Genomic DNA, 23,525 nt, shown 5'->3' with positions numbered 1-23,525 from the left:
AATTCTTGGTAGACAACCAGACGAAGTCTCCTAATTTGAAGCTGCAGGGTCTTTTCCGCTTATCAAAAACCCTTTTGGTCACTAATGACACAGACACAAGGGCTTTCTTCACTTTCCGCCAAATACCTCTAAGGACCGAAACCACAGAGGAACCACCAGGCGTGGAGTCCAGGGGGTCAAAAGAATTGGCCTTAGGATGATGCCCATACACACAAAGGAAGGGAGAGATCCCTGTAGCAGAGTGAGCCGCGTTGTTATAGGCAAACTCCGCCATGGACAGATGAGCAACCCAGTCAGTCTGACACTTGGAGACATAACACCTGAGGAACTGCTCCAAGGACTGGTTCACCCTTTCAGTCTGCCCATTAGACTGCGGATGGTAGCCTGACGACAAGCTGACAGAAATCTGGAGATCGGAACAAAATGCCCTCCAGAATTTGGCCACAAACTGGGATCCGCGGTCAGAGACCACATCAAGTGGCAACCCGTGGAGACGCACAACATGCAGCATAAATAATTCAGACAGGCGTCTGGCCGATGGCAGCCCAACCAGTGGAACGAAGTGCGCCATCTTCGAAAACCTGTCAACGACAACCCAGATGGCTGTCATCCCCGAGGATTTGGGCAAGTCCACCACAAAATCCATTGAAATGTGGGTCCATGGCTTAGATGGGATAGAGAGTGGATGTAATGGGCCAACAGGAACCCCTCTAGGAGTCTTATTTCGGGCACAGATGTCACATGCCCGAACCCACTGATCCACATCCTTAGCCACCGAGGGCCACCACACCGCCCTAGATAGCAACTCCCGAGTTCTGGCAATACCCGGGTGACCTGCCGACTTCTTGGCATGGAATTCCAGAAACACTCGCTGTCTTAACCTAGGAGGCACAAACAAAAGACCTACCGGAAGGTCTGGAGGAGCCTGCTCCTGTGCTCTAAGGACTAATGATAAGAGGTCCTGGGTAATGCCCACTTTAATACATGATGGGGAAACAATGGGCAACGGCTCCTCGGTGGTCTCCTGGATTGGAGCAAAACTCCGCGAGAGCGCATCAGCCTTGATGTTTTTTGACCCAGGGCGATATGTTATCAAAAAATTAAAGCGAGCAAAAAACAAAGCCCATCGTGCCTGCCTGGCATTGAGACGCTTCGCTGACTCTAAATATGCCAGATTCTTATGGTCAGTGAGAATTGAGACCACAAACTTAGCCCCCTCAAGCCAGTGTCTCCACTCCTCGAGTGCATCCTTAATAGCCAACAATTCCCGGTTACCCACATCATAATTCATCTCGGCAGGCGAAAATTTACGGGAAAAGTAAGCACAGGGATGAAGGCGATTATCAGACACTCCCATCTGAGAAAGCACTGCCCCAATACCCATCTCAGAGGCATCCACCTCCACCACAAAAGGACGCTCTGGATCTGGGTGTCGCAGCACCTTGGCCGAAACAAATGCCCTTTTGAGACGGGCAAAAGCCGCTTTAGCCTCACAAGACCAGTGAGCAACATCCGCCCCTTTCTTAGTGAGTGCCACCAAGGGCGCCACTATAGACGAAAATCCAGCGATAAATCGTCTATAAAAATTCGCAAAGCCCAGGAAACGCTGAAGCGCCTTCAAACTAGTGGGCTGCACCCAATCCAGGACTGCCTGTACCTTGGAACCCTCCATTTGGAAACCTTCTGGGGAGATAATATATCCTAGAAATGCGATTTGCTGAACTTCAAATTCGCACTTCTCCAGCTTCGCCCCAAGCCGGTGGTCTCTGAGTTTCTGGAGGACTAAGCGTACATGCTTCCGATGTTCCTCCAGGGAATGGGAGAAGATTAGGATGTCATCTAAGTATACAACTAAGAATCTATCCAAATATTCCCTGAGCACATCATTCATGAAATCCTGGAAGACTGCCGGGGCATTACAGAGCCCAAAAGGCATCACCAAATATTCATAATGCCCTGAGTGGGTATTAAAGGCAGTCTTCCATTCATCCCCCTCTCTTATTCGGATTAGATTGTACGCACCGCGTAGGTCAATCTTAGAAAAAATGGTGGCAGTACGAAGCTGGTCAAACAAGACCGAAATGAGAGGCAGTGGGTATGAGTTTTTAATTGTGATACGGTTCAATTCCCTGAAGTCGATGCAGGGTCGCAACGAACCGTCCTTTTTACCCACGAAGAAGAACCCCGACCCAACTGGAGACTGTGAAGGTCTGATAAATCCCTTAGCCAAGTTCTCCTGAATGTACTCTGCCATTGCCTGAGTCTCAGGACGTGACAGGGAGTACAACCTGCTCTTGGGAAGCTTAGCATTTGGCAACAAATCAATGGCACAGTCATAGGGGCGATGGGGAGGTAGTACCTCTGCAACTTTTTTGGAGAACACGTCCGCAAAATCTGCATAACACCCTGGCAATCCTGGCAAATTTAGCTGCGAGAGCCTGACTGGAAGGCTCAAGCAACTCCTGAAACAATCAGTACCCCAACTAAGAATCTCCCCAGAGACCCAGTCAAATTGAGGATTGTGGGCCCTTAACCAGGGTAACCCCAACACCAATGGGGCAAAAGTACAGACAGTCACATAAAAGGACAATTTTTCAGAGTGTGTGGCTCCAATAAACAAAGAAATCTGGCTAGTGCAAGAGGTAATTTTACCTTGGGATAATGGTTCCCCGTTTAACCCACAAATCTCAATTTCCGATGCCAAGGGTACTAAGGGAACAGAGTGTTTCAGGGCGAATTGGCGGTCCATAAAAACCCCGTCGGCCCCACTGTCCACAAAGGCCTCAGTCTTGACAGTTTGACCGAGGATCTTCAAGGTCACCGGAATGATAAAAGTCTTCTTGGGAAATTCTGACTTCTGGCCTGACAGGATATTTCCCATCACCCTCAGGCCCTGAAGTTTTCCGGCTTTTCTGGGCATGATACTACCACATGACCTTTATTCCCACAGTACAAACACAACCCCTGCTGTCTCCTCCGCGTCTTCTCACGCGAGGAGAGGCGGGTAGCCCCAATCTGCATAGGCTCCTCAGAAAATTCCTCAGAGTCCGAGGTTCCCTTGGGAAGGAAGGAAATCTCAGTCTCCCTTTCAAGCCTACGCTCTCTCAGCCGTCTATCCACCCGGATGGATAACTGCATGAGCTGATCCAAGCTATCAGGCAAGGGATATTGTACCAGTTGGTCCTTTATCTGGTTAGAAAGACCTCTTCGGTACTGGTGTCTCAGGGCTGGGTCATTCCACTGGGTATCATGGGCCAACCTCCGAAACTCCGTACAGTAAACCTCAACTGGCCTTCGCCCTTGCTTAAGGATCGAAATCTGAGCCTCGGCTGAGGCCGTCTTGTCAGGGTCATCATACAACATGCCCAGTGCCGTAAAAAAAGCATCAACACTTTTAAGCGACGGACAGTCAGGCTGCAACCCATATGCCCAGACCTGTGGGTCTCCTTGTAGCAAGGAAATCACTATGCCCACCCGCTGAATCTCCGACCCAGAAGACTGAGGCCTAAGCCGGAAGTATAGCTTGCAGCTCTCCTTGAAACAAAAGAACTGCGAGCGATCTCCAGAAAAACGATCCGGGAGATTTACTTTCGGCTCCTTAACCCCTGCAGGTGCTGCTGCTGCGGGAGCTCCGCCAGCAGCCTGGGAGGTGTGCATTTTAATGGACAAATCATTAAATTGTCGGGTCAGGACCTGCACCTGATCGACCACCTGTTGCAACGTATTTTGAGGGGTATGCTCCATATTCCCACAAAATTTCAACAGGAGTATTGGGCTGCTGAATATGTTATGCACACCAGTGCCTGCAGGAAAGTACTGGTGTCAGAACTGTTATGCACTCCAGTGTCTGCAGGAATGTACTGGTGTTTGAACTGTTATGCGAAACAAATGGACTCACAGACAAACTGGGGAATATGACATAACGTACACAGAAGGTGATAGGGTAACAAAATACACACAAAGTGAACAGAGAAGCCCAGAGGCTAAGGAACTGGGTATCTCCCTTGTATTAGAACTGCACAGATGGAAAATCAGGATTTTGGTACTTACCGATAAATCCCTTTCTCCGATTCCACAGGGGCCACTGGAGTGTAGTTACAATGGGGAGATAGTAGGTGGTATTGGTAGCTGGCACTTTAAAAATTCTCACACTGTGGCTAGCTCCTCCCCTACTATCTCCCCTCCAAGCCAGTCTACGTTAAACTGTGCCCGAGGAGAGCTGTAATAAACAAACCGTAAGGTAGAGGAGGTTAACGACGCCCTGTAAACCAGGCGAACACAAACTAAACCTGGAACAGAACCTGACAAAAAACCAGGCTAGCCTGAACCCAACAAGCAGTCATATGGTGATCTGCAATCGTTAATCAAACAAAAATCAGGAGAAACAGCGCTGGGCGGGCGTCCAGTGGCCCCTGTGGAATCGGAGAAAGGGATTTATCGGTAAGTACCAAAATCCTGATTTCTCCTTCATCCACTAGGGGCCACTGGAGTGTAGTTACAATGGGGACGTCCCAGAGCTCCCAAAAAACGGGTGGGAAAGCGCTGAGAGTCCTGTAAAAACTGCTCGGCCAAACAGTGATGCAGAGGCCGTAAAAGTGTCAAACTTGTAGAATTTGACAAAACGAATGTCGGTTTGACCAAGTAGCCGCCCGACAAAATATTCATGGAGACCCCGCGGGCGGCTGCCCACGAAGGTCTTACAATGCGCGTAAAGCGCGCTGAATTGGAAAACGGAGGTTCCCTAGTAACCGCCAAGAAGACTGTCTGATGATCAGATGTATCCAACTGTCCAGCATATGCTGGGGCCCCGGCTATTTAGTACGGGAGCATCGTCCAGAGCAAAGAAGAAAAAACACTTCATCGAATAGCCTGAGACCTCTGTAGAGAGAGTTGACGAGCCCTGACAACATTCAGAGAGGATTGAAAACCACTAGTGTCAGATTTATATGAAAAATGGACCTCCCCTCTGGAAGAAACGACCGCTGAGGCCGAAGCCGAGCCCGGGGAGTTGCCAATAGAGTACTCCCTGAACAAGAGGCCGAACTTACGGCCGCTAGGCTAATCTCATTTGGAAGAAAAGCGAAAAAGGCAGAGACCTAAAATTCCGGTCAGTGTGGTTTGAAGCGCAGCGGAGCAAAAAACCTCCCAGAGAAACCAAAGATGAATGGTAACTGGAAGAAGGGGGAAAAACCCCCTTTTATCTTCATTATGTTCCATAAAGTTTTCCCAAAGTGGCAAAAGCGAGAAGAGGTAATAGACTTCTGAAATCGGAGCCCAGTAGGCCTAACCGAACTAGGGAACTCCTCCCTTCTGAGGTCTCGTGAACAGTCACACGGGTAACCGAAACCAGTGTAAAATTGAACAAGGAGAAAAAAAAAAAAAAAAAAGGAGCCTGTTGAAGTAGACAGTCCCGTCGAGGTAGGAGCCAAGGCTCCTCTACTGACAACAGGCGTATCTGTATCTTCAAGTCATGCGTGGCCCAACCAGCGCCACCGAGAGGACTAGCACGCATAATCCCCTCCTGTGTTACTGAACATGAAGTAGAAATAGAAAAGGAGGCAGGATAGAATAACCAGAAAACTCCCCGGAGCCCTGAGGGCCTCCACGGCTACTGCCGTCCGAGAGTAATAAAGGGTTAAAGAGTCAGTCAGAACGCCCTGAGGTCGATCCGAAATCTCCGCCCACAGCGGACCAGCTGACAAAACTCCGGGGCATGTTCCCTCACCCAGGAGTCTGACCTGGTGGCTTGATCTGGAAACAAGATTGTTGTCCCCCGTTCCGAGAGGAATGGAGGCGACCACTCATTACGTCGCAACTTGACTGAAGAAATAGAGTCTCTGGTGCCGAGGAATGAAAAAACCTCTGACGGACCGTGTTGAGAAACGTCTATGCGGAGCATAAATTGGATCTGTGTCGAATCAGAAGCTCGTGGATCCTCCGGATATTCAGAAGCCACCTAATGTACAGAGTGGGATAGTAGCAGTAAATTGTCCCATTAGGGAACCAACGTCACCCACTGCCCTTGAAAAAGAGTTATTCTGTTATCTTCCTAAACTCTGTGGGAGCGGAAGAGAGAAGAGTAAAGGACTTACAGTGAAAATGAGAATCCTGTTAAGGGGGAATCTGAGAAAAGCCTGTCCAACGGAAATCAGTAAACAGGCATCTCTGAAGACAAGGGACACGTAAAACTCCCTTTCTTGTTTAAACTAGCAATCACAGACTAAAAGGATTGTAAGGCCAGAATAGGCCTGTCCGAGCCACTTGGCTTCGGAACGTGAAAAGAAAACAAAGGCCTGAGAACTGTCCTAATTCAAATGATATGTGTAAAACAGGGATCAACACCCTTTGCGGTTAGAAACCTATGGAGCGCAGCCTGCAGTATGACTCTCTTGTCATCGTAAATCAGCCGACCCATGCCGAGGGACTCCTGAGACGGTTGTAACCGCCCAAGCCTTCTCCCATCGACCTGCGCCTACCCTGGGACCCTGCAGGTGTAATGGGTGTATAGGATGACATAAAATCAGACTGGACTGAGGATGTTGAACCTCTGCTTCAGCCTTTTTACCCTGAGAACCCCTGGCGACGAAGATATCACCCGTGTGGAGTCAAAAACCTGAAAGGGCACGAAACAATCTAAAGGGAAGACCAGTAAAGGTCTGTCTTGGAGCTGGGGCAGTAGTAGGAGAAATCAAAGTGGACCTACCTCCATTGGTTCAAGAAATCCTGCAGAAAGTTCCTTCCCCAGAACCATCTGCCCCGTAGGATTTCATGTTTACTTGTCACTGTCGCAGCCCCAGAGGTCGTCGGGTTAAGACAGCCCAAGCGAAGATGCAGGGTCCGAGTCTGTAGACATGGAGACCTCCAAGGAACATAAAGCAGAATCGTGATTCTGACCTGTATCAAAGTATCAATTGATCCTGATGCGAAGCATCCTGTAACCTAGAGGACAATTGTTCCCCAACCTACCTGCTCCGGATACGGTAGAACCATGCTGCCGCATATGTCGATGGATCCCTGAGCAAGGTTGCCTCAGGAAAACGGCGGCTTGATGGACCGGCGATACACCGAGGTGTATACCCTAGAGAGGTTCTGATACCATCTCCTGCCATCTGCGGGGAAAAGATAGGAAAACAAACCCTGTTTGATACCTGATATTGTGTATTCGGGTGTCTGTCGGCCGCCTACCGGAGCCTGCCCAGCTCATCCGAAACTGAACCAGTCGCTGTCATTTTCGTCAATGGCGTGGAACCCTGATGGACTTGACGTGTCCTCCTCCTTTACCTGCAGTATCAGATGAACTGCTGTATTATGTACCTGTATATTCTGAGACACTGGTTCAGATCCACAGAAAACAGACATCAGTAATGCATGGAATGTTAGCAAAGTTTCTTTTTGGGAAGGTGTGTTTGGTCCCGCTGTGATTTGATCCTGTGACCTTGGAAACCAAAGTCCAAGGGCTTACCTGATGAGCTATTGTCTGGTTAATAGTGACATTACCTGCATCATTGATCAAACAGGGGTGTGCAGGTGCGTGGAGGGCGAAGCAGATGGCTCCGCCGCATACTTCACACCTAAGAGGGAATTCTTCGACTATCCCAGGAGAGACAAACGAAAGGAGAAAAGGTGGGTTAAATAAACAGAGCCCTACGTAAGGTCTGCACTATAATGTGTAGTGACCGATACGATTAAAATAAACTTTCTGGAGCAGCGGAGACCTGAACCAGCAACGCTGCGCTGTGGGACAGGAGTCTTAGCCCTAGGCTATAGGAGTTCTCCTTAAAGTTTTGTTTGGATTCAAACCCCTGTTCAGATACCCGCTACTAGCGTACTGAGCCGCAGCGCTATTTGTCTGATGCCTTACACGCATTCCACAATTACAAATAGCATTAGTAACTAGTGACAACAAGGAATAATAAAGGGAAGGCAACACCCCGCCCTGTATTTAGTGTACCGCTAATTAAGGTGCACCAGATGTTTCTCTGAGGTTCCGCTGGCTTTTCAAAATGGTGACCAGCCTGTGAGAAAGATGGGGGAAAATGTTATGTGCAAGATGTTGTTATTAGAAAACATTGCGGAAGTAGCCTACAGCACCTGGTATTCCCAGGCGGTCTCCCATCCAAGTACTAACCGGGCCTGACCCTGCTTAGTTTCCGAGATCAGACGAGATCGGGCGTGTTCAGGGTGGTGTGGCCGTAGGCTTTTATCCCCTATATCTGGTATTTTATGGATTTATCTATATACATACCTACACGCACTTAAATATATATATCTATATATATACATGCACAAACATAACTATATATGTATATATACACACACACCGTAGGTAAATAAATACTGCACAGTAGATCCTTTTAATTATTATTGAGCTGAGTCCCAGCTACTGTAATAGAGCAGGTTCCCTGATTTGCAAGTAGGAAAATGCTGGGTAGAGGACTCTACTGCAGGAGGAATGTATCTATATTTCAGCAGCCTGAAGTATCGAAAAGTTACAAATCCCAGAGCTGTTGCCTAGCGACGGGGAGACCTGGGAGCCCGCTGAGTAAAGCGGGTTAACTGTTAATATACCTGGGACTTTATTTGTATTTGTCTCTGAGTATGCAAGATTAGCCCACTGGGCTATAGGAGACACTGCAAATATGAAGCCAGGTCTGTGCAGGGAGGAAATGGCCGCCAGAGTGAAACTCCTCTGGGCTATGCGATAAAATCTATATAGTGGATAACTGGATTAGTGCTGAGCCACTCTGACTATATCACATTCTCCTCAGCACCATGTGCATTAAACTCACATAAATGCCTATTACACTATAACAGTGGCCGGGGAGCGGAGAATGCTGAGCCCGCTGTACAGAGCAGGAGTTAGCTCCGCCCCCCGGCTATGGCGCCTTATTGCAAAACTAAGCGGGAAGCGAGCTGTACCCTCCGCTGGGCCTGCGAGTCACCGCCGGGGAGCGCTGAGCGCTGAGCCCGCTATACAGCGCTAGTAGAGCCCTGTATCTGCTAGCCGCCGCCGGGGAGTGTTGCGCTGAACAGAGCGCGAGTCGCCGCCTGGGAGCAGGGAGCGCTGAGCTCGCTCTACAGAGCGGGACTTAGCTCCGCCCCCTCCGTACAAGGCGCCAAATTTAAACATTGCTTTGCGCTCGAGCGGGATCCCTGTGCCGGCTCTGTGAGTCGCGCTGAGTGGGTGCGGGGGGTGCGGGGAGCTGGGGGAGCAGAGGGTTATCAGAATGACACACACCCGTTTTTCAGTCAGGGTTGTATAAACACATACTCAGCCTCCCCCAATCATCCTGTCTGTTTCTCCCTGAGGAGGACAGGTAAGGATACAATAAAGTACATTACAGCCCCAGAGAGCCCTTCTGGAGTGGGTTGTACAACAATAAACAGATTGCTCTAAAAACATACATAGCCACCACAAATAAAGTATACTTCACTCACCACTGTGTTCTTGGTGGATCGGCCCCGACACACGCCGCACGCAGCGGCGTCCAGCCGGAATCTTCTGTGGTGGGGTGGTCCCGACACAAGCCGCACGCAGCGGTGTCCGACCATTTTTGATACTCACCGCTGCCATGCTGCCGGAATCTTCTGCTGGATGGAGTGGCCGCGACACGCGCCGCACGCAGCGGTGTCCGCCAACTCAGGAGAGCTCAGTGTCTCCCTCAGCCGGGGCCCATCCCTAGCCGCACGCAGCTGCGATGGGACCCCGCCGGCAGCTCCCACGGTGCAGACTGGCAGTGGCAGAGCTGCCAGTCTGTGAGTGTGTTGTAAGAAAAATAAAATAATAAAGAAAAAAGAAGAAAATTCTTCAGCTAAACCCAAGTGAACCAGCTACCTCGGGCACTTAACTAAGACTGGCTTGGAGGGGAGATAGTAGGGGAGGAGCTAGCCACAGTGTGAGAATTTTTAAAGTGCCAGCTACCAATACCACCTACTATCTCCCCATTGTAACTACACTCCAGTGGCCCCTAGTGGATGAAGGAGAAAGCAAGATGTTGTGTTTTAATACGTAGAGAACCCGAAATGCTGTTGCTAAGGGCAACAGCAAAACCCTAAAGGGTTACCAACGGGTGTGGCAGTAAACTCCTTGGTCAGAGATGGAATGATAGACACAAGGAGAATCTCCACAATCCTAATTCTCACTTGCAGTGCACAGGTTTTAGCTTACTGCCACTAAACTGACCCCTGACACCTAGCACAGTGAGACAGGATTAGACAGGCAAGTCTTAGAATACAGCCGCAAACTTGCTAAGTTCACAGAGTAGAAACAGAACCCCAGCAAGCTAAACGACTGACTCCAGTCTTACTGCTAGGTCTGGATTGGCAGAGTGTAATACCAAATCCCCAGGCCTATTTGCAGTAAGCAACAAACAAATACAAAGCTACACAGTACTGGCTAACTTTCATGAACTGACTAACCAACAAAGATTCAGCAGCATCTGCTTACTCTGAAAAGAGGCCTTATAAAGCAGGTGCTGTCCACGCCCCACTCAGACCTCACAGACTGTGAGCACAAAAACCAGCACCGGATCCCCTGCTGTGCACAGAGCCTATAACCACTGCACAGCAAAAGACCCGAACCGGAGTATCAGCTGCGCTCAGGTTACTCCACTAGCACTTGTCTCCCGGTTGCCATGACGACGTGGCAGCACAGGGCAGGAGACCCTAACACTACCGCCTTCTACTTACACTTCGATTCTGAAAACCCTGTCCTGGGGTGAGTGTGACTGCTCCTGTCCAATATGGTTAAGGGCGGCCAGAGTGCGGCCGCGGCCAAACTAGAAAGATATGCCAGGCAACCCACTCCCAGTGTGTCATCGGCTCCTTCCCAGGGAACCTCTCCGACCCACTCGAACTCCCCCTCTGCATCTGCGGCCGGTTCCCCAGAGGCGGCGGAGGCGCCGTCTATTCAACAGGTGCTGGAGGCTATAGCTGGCAGTGAACAGCGTCTCTCCGACAAGATGGAAAAGGTGCAGTGCGACCTATCCTTACTCCGACAAGATGTTCAGCGTATCCGTGAGAGAGTGGGTGAGGCGGAGACAAGGGTCTCCAACCTGGAAGATATGTGTGGCCCCCTGAAGCAGTCCGTATCCACGGTGACCCAGCAAGTTTCCTCCCTCCAGACCAAGCTTTTAGACATAGAGGGACGACTGCGCAGGAACAACGTCAGATTTGTAAACCTACCTGAGAGAGAAGAGGGCTCGCAGCCGGAGGACTTCCTCGAATCTTGGCTCAAGGAGATGTATGGCACTGAGTCCTTTACGGCCCAATTCACGGTGGAGCGTGCACATAGGATACCATCTCGGCCACTACCTCCTGGTGCCCCTCCTCGCACCTTCATCGCCAAATTCCTACATTATAAGGATCGGGACTCAGTTCTTCGCCTAGGTCGTACAAAGGGCCCGCTGGTCCGTAATGGAGTCAAGGTGTCGGCCTTCCCGGACTTTGCCGCAGACGTCCAGAAAGACCGAGCCCAGTTTATGCCCATTAAACGGCGTCTGCGAGACCTCAACATCCCATATTCCATGCTGTTTCCTTCAAGGCTCCGGGTTGTGGCGGATGGGGAGACCAAGTTTTTTAATTCCCCCAGGGAAGCGGCACAATGGCTGGACAGATTTGCACCGGGTGCTCGGCAGCTGGCTCCGGACTGATCTCCTGAGTTACAGAAGCTGGGCTTAGGCTATCGGAGGGAACGATCTTAGATCGGGGAGCCCCCCTCCTTTGCATTGGTGGCTCAAGACTTTCCGTCCAAGTGGTGTTGGTTAGAGGTTTAGTTGAGAATCTAGGCCTTCTTAGCACTTGGTAGTTTGGGTTGTTGGTTTGGGATATAAGTATGCCGGTGTTCTGGGGGGTGTACGGGGAGGGGAGGGATAACTGGGAAGCTGCTAGTTGCGGCTCTCTTTGCTGCTGTTTTTGGTTTTCTTTCTCCAGTTTGTTATTTTTCTTACCTGAGTTTTTTCTGAAGCAAGGATATTTACTAATTCAGACGCTATGGATTATAATGCTGGGCTTATGTACGTCATGTGCTACTGGTATTGATGATGTTGGTTCTCAGTTATATTTTGGGAAATGTCTATCCGGGAGGCACATAGAGTCTACATGGGGTCATGATTAACCTGAAATTGCTGGCATGGAATGTCCGAGGTCTGAATAACAAAATCAAACGATCTCTGGTTTTAAATATGATTAAGAAGTATGACCCGGATATTGCATGCCTCAGTGAGACCCACTTGGAGGGACATAGGTTATTGTCTTTACGCCGGGCTTGGGTGGGATGGGCTTACCACGCCTCTCATTCTTCCTTTTCTAGGGGTGTCTCGGTTCTGATTAAAAAATCAGTGCAATTTGAATTATTGTCGATCAAAACTGACCCATATGGAAGATTTGTATTTATGGAATGTAAACTGAGCTACCAGCCTTATTACATACTAGCGGTGTATGTCCCCCCTCCCTTTTCATATGCTGTGCTACAGCAGGCTGCCTCTTTCATCGCTCCATCTCCTACCACCCCAGTGATATGCCTGGGTGACTTTAATAACATCCTAGATTTGTCCTTGGATCGATGGCACTCCCCGAATGTTGCGCTGGCGAGTGGTGGCCCTACCAAGTTTGCAGATTTCTTGGATAGCTTGCAGTGGGTTGATGTGTGGAGGCTCCGTCACCCTACGGCCCGCCAGTTCTCCTGTTTTTCCAGTTCTCATGGCTCCTTCTCCAGGATTGACCTGATGCTAGTGTCCCCTGCCCTTGTCCCGGGGATCATTGACATTCATTATGAGGCCCGAGGGGTCTCTGACCACTCCCCTCTGTTGATGACTATTGCTGTGGGAAGTCAGAGGGGGCACTCTAATTGGAAGCTGCACCCCTCTTGGCTGACCCAGCTAGGTGACTGCAGCGACCTGGAGACTCAGTGGGGGGGGGGGGGGGTACTTTAACGATAATGTAGGGTCAGCCCCGGGTACGATAGTTTGGGATTCATTTAAGGCTTTTTTGAGAGGTTCATATATTGGACGCATAGTGGCTCATAAACTATCCTCCAGGGAGAGAGAACAGGCCCTTGAAAGTGACGCCAGGGAACTAGAGTCCCAATACCTGCTATATGGTGCCCCCGCGACGAAGGTACGCTGGCTAGTGGCTCAGTCGACTTGGATGGCCCACCTGTCCGATAAAAACTCACGCTCCCTCCTTTTTAAGGCTACTAATATTTATATGCAGGCTGATAGGACGGGGGGACTCCTGGCCCGTCTGATACAATACGATCGGCCTGGGTCTACGATCACCCAAATGTCCGATGGGGATGGCTCCTTTGTTGACACCACGCCGGACATTGCGCAGTTATTTAGATCTTATTACTCTGGAGTTTATAGCTCACAATTGACGTGCTCTGCTCTAGACATCTCGCACTACCTGGGGGGTATTGCGCTGCCAGCACTCTCCCCTGAGGCCTGTGAGCTGCTGGAGGCGCCCTTGACGCTCGAGGAGGTGACTGCGGCCATTGGTATGTCCCCTAGTGGCAAGGCTCCGGGGTGTGACGGGATTCCCTCCGAGGTTTACAAAACTCATATAGATTTCTTTGGGCCCAGACTCCATGCCCTATACCTGGATATATTTGCCAATAACGAGCTTCCCCTCTCTATGTCAGAGGCAATTATAAATAAGAATTTACTCACCGGTAATTCTATTTCTCGTAGTCCGTAGTGGATGCTGGGAACTCCGAAAGGACCATGGGGAATAGCGGGCTCCGAAGGAGGCTGGGCACTCTAGAAAGATTTATGACTACCTGGTGTGCACTGGCTCCTCCCACTATGACCCTCCTCCAAGCCTCAGTTAGGACACTGTGCCCGGACGAGCTGACATAATAAGGAAGGATCTTGAATCCCGGGTAAGACTCATACCAGCCACACCAATCACACCGTACAACTCGTGATACTCTATCCAGTTTGACAGTATGAAAACAACTGAGCCTCTCAACAGATGGCTCAACAATAACCCTTTAGTTAGCAATAACTATGTACAAGTATTGCAGACAATCCGCACTTGGGATGGGCGCCCAGCATCCACTACGGACTACGAGAAATAGAATTACCTGTGAGTAAATTCTTATTTTCTCTGACGTCCTAGTGGATGCTGGGAACTCCGAAAGGACCATGGGGATTATACCAAAGCTCCCAAACGGGCGGGAGAGTGCGGATGACTCTGCAGCACCGAATGAGAGAACTCAAGGTCCTCCTCAGCCAGGGTATCAAATTTGTAGAATTTAGCAAACGTGTTTGCCCCTGACCAAGTAGCCGCTCGGCAAAGTTGTAAAGCCGAGACCCCTCGGGCAGCCGCCCAAGATGAGCCCACCTTCCTTGTGGAATGGGCATTTACAGATTTTGGCTGTGGCAGGCCTGCCACAGAATGTGCAAGCTGAATTGTATTACAAATCCAACGAGCAATAGTCTGCTTAGAAGCAGGAGCACCCAGCTTGTTGGGTGCATACAGGATAAACAGCGAGTCAGATTTTCTGACTCTAGCCGTCCTGGAAACATATATTTTCAGGGCCCTGACAACGTCTAACAACTTGGAGTCCTCCAAGTCCCTAGTAGCCGCAGGCACCACAATAGGCTGGTTCAGGTGAAACGCTGACACCACCTTAGGGAGAAACTGGGGACGAGTCCTCAATTCTGCCCTATCCATATGGAAAATCAGATAAGGGCTTTTACAAGACAAAGCCGCCAATTCTGATACTCGCCTGGCAGAAGCCAAGGCCAATAACATGACCACCTTCCACGTGAGATATTTCAGATCCACGGTTTTTAGTGGCTCAAACCAACGTGATTTTAAGAAACTCAACACCACGTTGAGATCCCAAGGTGCCACAGGGGGCACAAACGGGGGCTGAATATGCAGCACTCCTTTTACAAATGTCTGAACTTCAGGTACTGAAGCTAGTTCTTTTTGAAAGAAAATCGACAGAGCCGAGATCTGTACCTTAATGGAGCCCAGTTTTAGGCCCATATTCACTCCTGCTTGCAGGAAATGCAGAAATCGACCTAGTTGAAATTCCTCTGTTGGGGCCTTTACGGCCTCACACCATGCAACATATTTCCGCCATATGCGGTGATAATGATTTGCTGTAACCTCTTTCCTGGCTTTAATAAGCGTAGGAATGACTTCCTCCGGAATGCCCTTTTCCTTCAGGATCCGGCGTTCAACCGCCATGCCGTCAAACGCAGCCGCGGTAAGTCTTGGAACAGACAGGGCCCCTGCTGTAGCAGGTCTTGTCTGAGCGGAAGAGGCCACGGGTCCTCTGAGATCATCTCTTGAAGTTCCGGGTACCACGCTCTTCTTGGCCAATCCGGAAACACGAGAATTGTGTTTACTACTCGCTTTCTTATTATTCTCAATACCTTTGGTATGAGAGGCAGAGGAGGGAACACATAAACTGACTGGTACACCCACGGTGTCACTAGAGCGTCCACAGCTATCGCCTGAGGGTCTCTTGACCTGGCGCAATACCTCTCTAGTTTTTTGTTTAGGCGGGACGCCATCATGTCCACCTGTGGACGATCCCACTGATTTACAATCATTTGGAAGACTTCTGGATGAAGTCCCCACTCTCCCGGGTGGAGGTCGTGCCTGCTGAGAAAGTCTGCTTCCCAGTTGTCCACTCCCGGAATGAACACTGCTGACAGTGCTAGTACATGATTTTCCGCCCATCGGAGAATTCTTGTGGCTTCTGCCATTGCCATCCTGCTTCTTGTGCCACCCTGTCGATTCACATGGGCGACTGCCGTGATGTTGTCTGACTGGATCAGCACCGGCTGGTGTAGGAGCAGAGATTTTGCTTGACTTAGGGCATTGTAAATGGCCCTTAGTTCCAGAATATTTATGTGAAGGGAAGTCTCCTGACTCGACCATAGTCCTTGGAAGTTTCTTCCCCGTGTGACTGCCCCCCAGCCTCGAAGGCTGGCATCCGTGGTCACCAGGACCCAGTCCTGTATGCCGAATCTGCGGCCCTCCAGAAGATGAGCACTCTGCAGCCACCACAGAAGAGACACCCTGGTTCTTGGAGACAGGGTTATCAAGCGATGCATCTGAAGATGCGATCCGGACCACTTGTCCAACAGGTCCCACTGAAAGATTCTGGCATGGAACCTGCCGAATGGAATTGCTTCGTAAGAAGCTACCATCTTTCCCAGGACCCGCGTGCAGTGATGCACCGATACCTGTTTTGGTTTCAGGAGGTCTCTGACTAGAGAAGACAACTCCCTGGCTTTCTCCTCCGGGAGAAACACTTTTTTCTGGACTGTGTCCAGAATCATCCCCAGGAACATTAGACGTGTCGTCGGAACCAGCTGTGACTTTGGGATATTCAGAATCCAGCCGTGCTGGTGCAGCACTTCCTGAGATAGTGCTACTCCCACCAACAACTGTTCCTTGGACCGTGCCTTTATTAGGAGATCGTCCAAGTACGGGATAATTAAAACTCCCTTTTTCCGAAGGAGTATCATCATTTCCGCCATAACCTTGGTAAATACCCTCGGTGCCGTGGAGAGTCCAAACGGCAGCGTCTGGAATTGGTAATGGCAATCCTGTACCACAAATCTGAGGTACTCCTGGTGAGGATGGTAAATGGGGACATGCAGGTAAGCATCCTTGATGTCCAGGGATACCATGTAATCCCCCTCGTCCAGGCTTGCAATAACCGCCCTGAGCGATTCCATCTTGAACTTGAATTTTTTTATGTATGTGTTCAAGGATTTCAAATTTAAAATGGGTCTCACCGAACCGTCCGGTTTCGGCACCACAAATAGTGTGGAATAGTAACCCCGGCCTTGTTGAAATAGGGGTACCTTGATTATCACCTGCTGGGAATACAGCTTGTGAATTGCCGCTAGCACCGCCTCCCTGTCTGAGGAAGCAAATCGGCAAGGCAGATTTTAGGAACCGGTGGGGTGGAGCCGCCTCGAATTCCAGTTTGTACCCCTGAGATACTATTTGAAGGATCCAGGAATCCACCTGTGAGCGAGCCCACTGATCGCTGAAATTCTTGAGGCGGGCCCCCACCGTACCTGGCTCCGCCTGTGGAGCCCCACCGTCATGCGGCGGACTTGGAAGAAGAAGCGGGGGGAGGACTTTTGCTCCTGGGAACCTGCTGTTTGTTGCAGCCTTTTTCCCCTACCTCTGCCTCTAGACAGAAAAGACCCTCCTTTTCCACGCTTGTTTTTCTGGGTCCGAAAGGACTGAACCTGATAAAATGGCGCCTTCTTAGGCTGTGAGGGGACATGGGGTAAAAATGCTGACTTCCCAGACGTTGCTGTGGAAACTAGGTCCGAGAGACCATCCCCAAATAATTCCTCCCCCTTATAAGGCAAAACTTCCATGTGCCTTTTGGAATCTGCATCTCCTGTCCACTGGCGAGTCCGCATCTCCTAGCAGAAATGGACAATGCACTTACTTTAGATGCCAGCCGGCAGATTTCCCTCTGTGCATCTCTCATATATAAGACTGAGTCTTTGATATGGTCTATGGTTAGCAGAATCGGGTCTCTGTCTAGTGTGTCAATATTTTCTGACAGTTTATCTGACCACGCAGCGGCAGCACTGCACATCCAAGCTGACGCAATAGCTGGCCTAAGTATAATGCCTGAGTGTGTATATACAGACTTCAGGATCGCCTCCTGCCTTCTATCAGCAGGTTCCTTAAGGGCGGCCGTATCCTGAGACGGTAATGCCACCTTTTTAGACAAACGTGTGAGCGCTTTATCCACCCTAGGGGGTGTTTCCCAACGTGACCTATCCTCTGGCGGGAAAGGGAACGCCATTAGTACCTTCTTAGGAATTACCAATTTTTTTTTATCAGGGGAAGCCCACGCTTCTTCACACACTTCATTTAATTCCTCTGATGGGGGAAAAACTACGGGCAGTTTTTTCTCCCCAAACATAATACCCTTTTTAGTGGTACCTGGAGTTATATCAGAAATGTTTAACACCTCTTTCATTGCCTCAATCATGCAGTGAATGGCCTTAGTGGGCATTAGATTAGACTCATCGTCGTCGACACTGGTGTCAGTATCAGTGTCGACATCTGTCTGAGGTAACGGGCGTTTTATAGCCCCTGAAGACCTTTGAGACACCTGGACAGGCACGAGCTGAGAACTCGGCTGTCCCACATTTGGCATGTCGTCAAATTTTTTATGTAAGGAGTCTATACGTGCACTCATTTCTTTCCATAAGCTCATCCACTCAGGTGTCTGCCCCGCAGGGGGTGACATCCCTTCCAAAGGCATCTGCTCCGCCTCCACATCATTATCCTCATCAAACATGTCGACACAGCCGTACCGACACACCGCACACACACAGGGAATGCTCTAAACGAGGACAGGACCCACCAAAGCCCTTTGGGGGGACAGAGTGAGAGTATGCCAGCACACACCAGAGCGCTATATAATGCAGGGACTAACTGAGTTATGTCCCCTATAGCTGCTGTTTCTATATAATGTATACTGCGCCTAAATTTAGTGCCCCCCCCCCCCCCCCTCTCTTTTTTTTTACCCTTTTCTGTAGTGTAGACTGCAGGGGAGAGCCAGAGAGCTTCCTTCCAGCGGAGCTGTGAGGGAAAAATGGCGCCAGTGTGCTGAGGGAGATAGCTCCGCCCCTTTTCCGCGGACTATTCTCCCGCTTTTTTCTGGAATCTGGCAGGGGTATTTACCACATATATAGCCTCTGGGGCTATATATTGTGGTATTTTTGCCAGCCAAGGTGTTTTTATTGCTGCTCAGGGCGCCCCCCCCCCAGCGCCCTGCACACTCAGTGACCGGAGTGTGAAGTGTGTATGAGGAGCAATGGCGCACAGCTGCAGTGCTGTGCGCTACCTTGGTGAAGACAGAAGTCTTCATGCCGCCGATTTTCCGGACCTCTTCTTGCTTCTGGCTCTGTAAGGGGGACGGCGGCGCGGCTCCGGGACCGAACATCAAGGCTGGGCCTGCGGTCGATCCCTCTGGAGCTAATGGTGTCCAGTAGCCTAAGAAGCCCAAACTGTCTGCAAGCAGGCAGGTTCGCTTCTTCTCCCCTTAGTCCCTCGCTGCAGTGAGCCTGTTGCCAGCAGGTCTCACTGAAAATAAAAAACCTAAAACTATACTTTCTTTCTAAAGGCTCAGGAGAGCCCCTAGTGTGCATCCAACCTCGGCCGGGCACAAAATCTAACTGAGGCTTGGAGGAGGGTCATAGTGGGAGGAGCCAGTACACACCAGGTAGTCATAAATCTTTCTAGAGTGCCCAGCCTCCTTCGGAGCCCGCTATTCCCCATGGTCCTTTCGGAGTTCCCAGCATCCACTAGGACGTCAGAGAAATAGTGATTCCAAAGCCTGGCAAGGACCCTGGGTCTCCAGACTCCTATAGGCCGATTTCCCTGATTCCCATCGATGCTAAGATCCTGGCAAAGATATTGGCAGTACGGCTTAACACAGTGATCACCTCCCTCGTTCACACGGACCAGACTGGCTTTATGCCAGGGAAGTCCACATCTATTAATCTACGTAGACTATATACCATTTTGCAACTCCCACATGACTCCCCTTCTGACTCGGCTGTGGTCTCGTTAGACGCGGCCAAGGCTTTTGACAGCGTTGAATGGGCTTATTTATGGGAGGTGATGGCTTGTATGGGCTTTGGACCCAACTTTATCAGTTGGACTAAATTACTGTATCAACATCCGAGCGCCAGGATCTTGGTGAACGGCTATGTATCCCCCTCTTTTCAGCTATCGCGTGGTACTAGACAAGGCTGCCCCCTATCCCCCGCACTGTTTGCCCTGGCCATCGAGCCCCTGGCCTGTCTGATAAGATCACACCCAGATATTGTGGGAATCGGTACGGGCTCACGTGAGGATAGAATAGCTCTTTATGCTGACGACATGTTGTTGTTCTTGCAAGATTACACCAGGTCAATGCCTGCTCTGCTGCGTGTGATTGAGTGCTTTGGTGATCACTCGGGTCTTAGAATTAACTGGTCTAAATCGTACATTATGTCAGTCATAGCCCCCCCCCCCCCCCCCCTACTATTCCCAAAATCCCCCTGCCATTATGTTGGACGGTACAATTTAAATACCTCGGGATTCAAATAACTAATGACCCTTCTGATTTTGTCCCTCTGAACCTGGACCCAACCATGCAGTGGGTCATGGGCAAATCCAAAACTTGGTGTAAGCTTCCACTGACGGTGTCTGGCAGGGTCAATCTCATTAAAATGATTATACTGCCCAAACTTTTATACATTATTCTCCAGTCCCCGGTATATATTTATCCGTTATTCTTTAGAAAATTAAATAGTGTTCTATCCTCTCTGATATGGGCTAACAAACGACCTAGGATACAGCTAAATACCCTTACCAGGTAGCGCTCTGACGGAGGCCTGGCTCTGCCTAATTTTCAGATGTATTACTACGCTGCTCAGCTGACTCATATTAGTGTGTGGGCGCAGGACTCTGGGGTTAACTCCTTACACTGTGAGTTTATTCGCTGTTACTTTCCTTACCTCTCTCCTGTGCAGGTGCTGCTGAGTGGGAGCATAGCTCGGTTTCTTCCCCCTATTATTTTCCAGGCATTAAAGATATGGCAGGCCTTGAGAGTCCTCTTGGGATACGATGGCCTGGACCCTGATACCCCCCTTTGGTACTCTGACTGGCTCCCTGAATTACATGCGCTTGAGGGGCGGGAGGTGTGGGCCCCTAGATCTGTGGTTTCTATCTCCCAACTTTACCTAGATAGGGTACTCAAATCCTTTCAGCAACTGAAAGATGAGTTTGGGTTACCCAATTCCTATTTTTTCAGATATCTCCAGCTTCGTCACGCCCTCCAGTCCCAGTTTGCTGAGTCCCCCCCACGAATCCTCCCATTTCCCATCAAGACCTTTGTGGCTACTTTGGGTCGAGCTAAGATGGTCTCCTGTGCGTATGGATATTTACTTGCTAAGCTCCATGCGGACCCTCTGACACGTCTCCGTGGAAGGTGGGAGGAGGATATGGGTTTAATAACTGAGGAGGACTGGGCCCTTGCTCTGGAATACCCTGCCAAAGTGACCAAATCTCTTAGATATCAGAACACAGAACGTATATAACTCCGGCTAGGCTGGCTACTTTCGGTACGGGCGGATCTGGCCTTTGCCCTAAATGCGGGGGGGAGGTGGGAACATTTTGGCATCTAGTATAGGATTGCCCGAGGTTGAGGGTGTTCTGGTTGGGGGTCGGGTCAATCCTGGAGAGTACGGGAGTGACTGGCGGACTGCTTACCCCTCAATTCTGTATTCTGGGGATGGGATGCTCATCTTCTCTGTCTGTTTCAATGGGTTTCTATGCTAGCAGTGTATGTGCCTTGGCTAAGGTTTGCATTGCGAGGCTATGGATGGCCCCTAGAGCCCCCTTGATTTCTGCGCTTAAGACCCTAATTAATGATACAATAATTAAGGAAAGATATATATATATGAAACAAAACGCATCAGCCAAATTTGAAAGGGTCTGGTCTCCATGGCTTGACTCCCCCCATGCTCACCTGATCCCGCAACTATAGAGGGCACTGAAATGCTAACTTACCAAATATTTACTGCTTAGTGACGTAACTGAGATGCTTGGCGGTTGAGCCCTGCGGAGTCGCCTGCTTAACCGCATGATTAATGTGGTCCGGAATCAGATTACCCCTTCTCACCTTGCTTCGGGTTTTGTTTTTTGTATTTTATTTTATTTTTTTCTTTTAATCTTTTCATTTTATGTTCTTATTGGTTAGCTTAGGGGCGTAAATATAAAAGTGTATGAGGATTTATATTTATGGCTACGGATCTTGCAGACCCAAATAATCTGTACAACAGGAAATTATGTGTAATTCCCTCATGGTCATGTTCTGATATCCTTCAATTGTGAATCTCCCTTAATATTGGGGCTCTGCCTCGAGCTGATGGATTTATTGTTGTGATATTGTGATGCTCTGCAATGTCTGTACCTTATTCTCCAGTTTGCTGAATAAAAATTACTTTATTAAAAAAAAAAATATGGTAATCTTCCTCTGTTGAATGCACTGAGGAGATTAGAACCCCATAATGGGAACTGGAAATGTACCTTAGCTTCTGAATCCGGCACTGTGGATGTGCTAGTATTTCACATAATCGCTCAGTATCACTATCATTCAGGTCATTGTTGGACAGCCTGCAAAGTGTAAATGAACAAATAAATGTATGGGAATAAGAATATGTACAAGACATTACAATAAGCAAACGAGACGTTTCTCAGACTTTGTCAGCAAGTGAACTATGTACAGTATTTGTTTAGTGGCCCAGCATGTCTACGCCCATGTCTGTATATACCACATACAGTGGGCACACTAGCCTAGAGCAGTGGTGGATTTATTACTAGGCATCTGAGGCATGTGCCTAGGGGAGGCATTTGCTGGGGGGCAGCATGGCAGGCTGATAAGGTCAGGTGATTCTTTTTTTTTGTCATTCCGACTTATTTATTATATATTTTATGTAGCAACTGATGGGAGTGGAACAATGGGCAGCAAATTGTGGTCCAAGAGTTGGTAGTGGGGTGAGGTTGGGGCTGCTTTGGTGGTATTGAGGCATCTGGACTGGCCACCGAAAAGAAGGGGGCAGTGCCGTGATGGGGGCGGCGGACAATAATTTGCCTAGGGGCGGCCTGACCCCTAAATCCACCCCTAGCCTAGAGCCCAACATAGGGTGTAATTCAGATCTGATCGCTGGGCTGCGTTGATCCTGCCTGCGTTATTTCGGACACTCCCTGAAAACGGTCAGTTGCCAATCACAAATGCCCTCTGTCAATCTCCTTGCAAACGCCCGTGCGAATGGATTCTTCGCACAATCCTTTCGCTGACTGGCGGTGCGGTGCATACGCAGTTCAGATCTGATCGCACGGCAGGTGAAAACGCACAGCAGCGAACAGATCTGAATTACCCCCGAAGTTCAGGAAACTGCGCATAAATGGGAATTTTACAAGAAAGGGATCTATTTCCAGTTAAACTAATGGGGAGGTAAGATGTTGTATATACAGGCATGCAAGTTGCAATTTCACATACTGTATTCAGGGAAATTTACTAAGCTCCCGATTTGATTCAAGTTTGCATTTTCGTGCGAAAATACAACTCAGTAATTTACTGAACAGCAATCATGAGTTCTAAAAATTCACATTGAGATACACTGACGTCCAGACAAATACGAAAAATTCTACGTGGGGTCCCCACTCCTGAATATAACCAGCCCCTCTTTGAGCCGGTCCTGGTTGTTAAAATTAGGGGTGTGCACTGGGCCATGTTTCGGCTTTTGTGTTTTGTTTTTGGATCTGGATCTCCTTCATGTTTTATTTAAAATCTGGATTGGTTTTGCCAAAACCGCCCTTCCCATTCACCACCACACATACCCACTTGCTGTCACACGTACACACTCACCATTCACTGTCACATATACCCACTTACCGCTAACCGTCACACATTCCCACTCACCATTCACTGTCACACATACCCACTTACCGCTAACCGTCAC

General features: G+C 49.4%; 1 protein-coding gene and 1 non-coding gene across 2 annotated transcripts in view; both read right to left on the bottom strand.

Moving 5' to 3' along the window:
- The window catches only part of LOC134980794 (uncharacterized), a 377,631-nt gene that overhangs the window by 123,748 nt on the left and 230,358 nt on the right, over positions 1–23,525 (bottom strand). Inside the window, exon 28 of the mRNA XM_063947760.1 lies at positions 22,090–22,176. Within this exon, the coding sequence (XP_063803830.1) occupies positions 22,090–22,176 (87 nt within the window). The remainder of the gene's footprint in view (positions 1–22,089; positions 22,177–23,525) is intronic.
- Positions 8,080–8,198, bottom strand: LOC134981729 (5S ribosomal RNA). The gene has a single exon (XR_010190741.1). It is a non-coding gene; the product is annotated as a 5S ribosomal RNA (ribosomal RNA).

This window comes from Pseudophryne corroboree, chromosome 12 (genome assembly GCF_028390025.1).
Source record: "Pseudophryne corroboree isolate aPseCor3 chromosome 12, aPseCor3.hap2, whole genome shotgun sequence".
Taxonomy (NCBI): Eukaryota; Metazoa; Chordata; class Amphibia; order Anura; family Myobatrachidae; genus Pseudophryne; species Pseudophryne corroboree.
The sequence above is the reverse complement of the archived record's forward strand: the minus strand, read 5'-3'. Positions and strand labels throughout refer to the sequence as shown.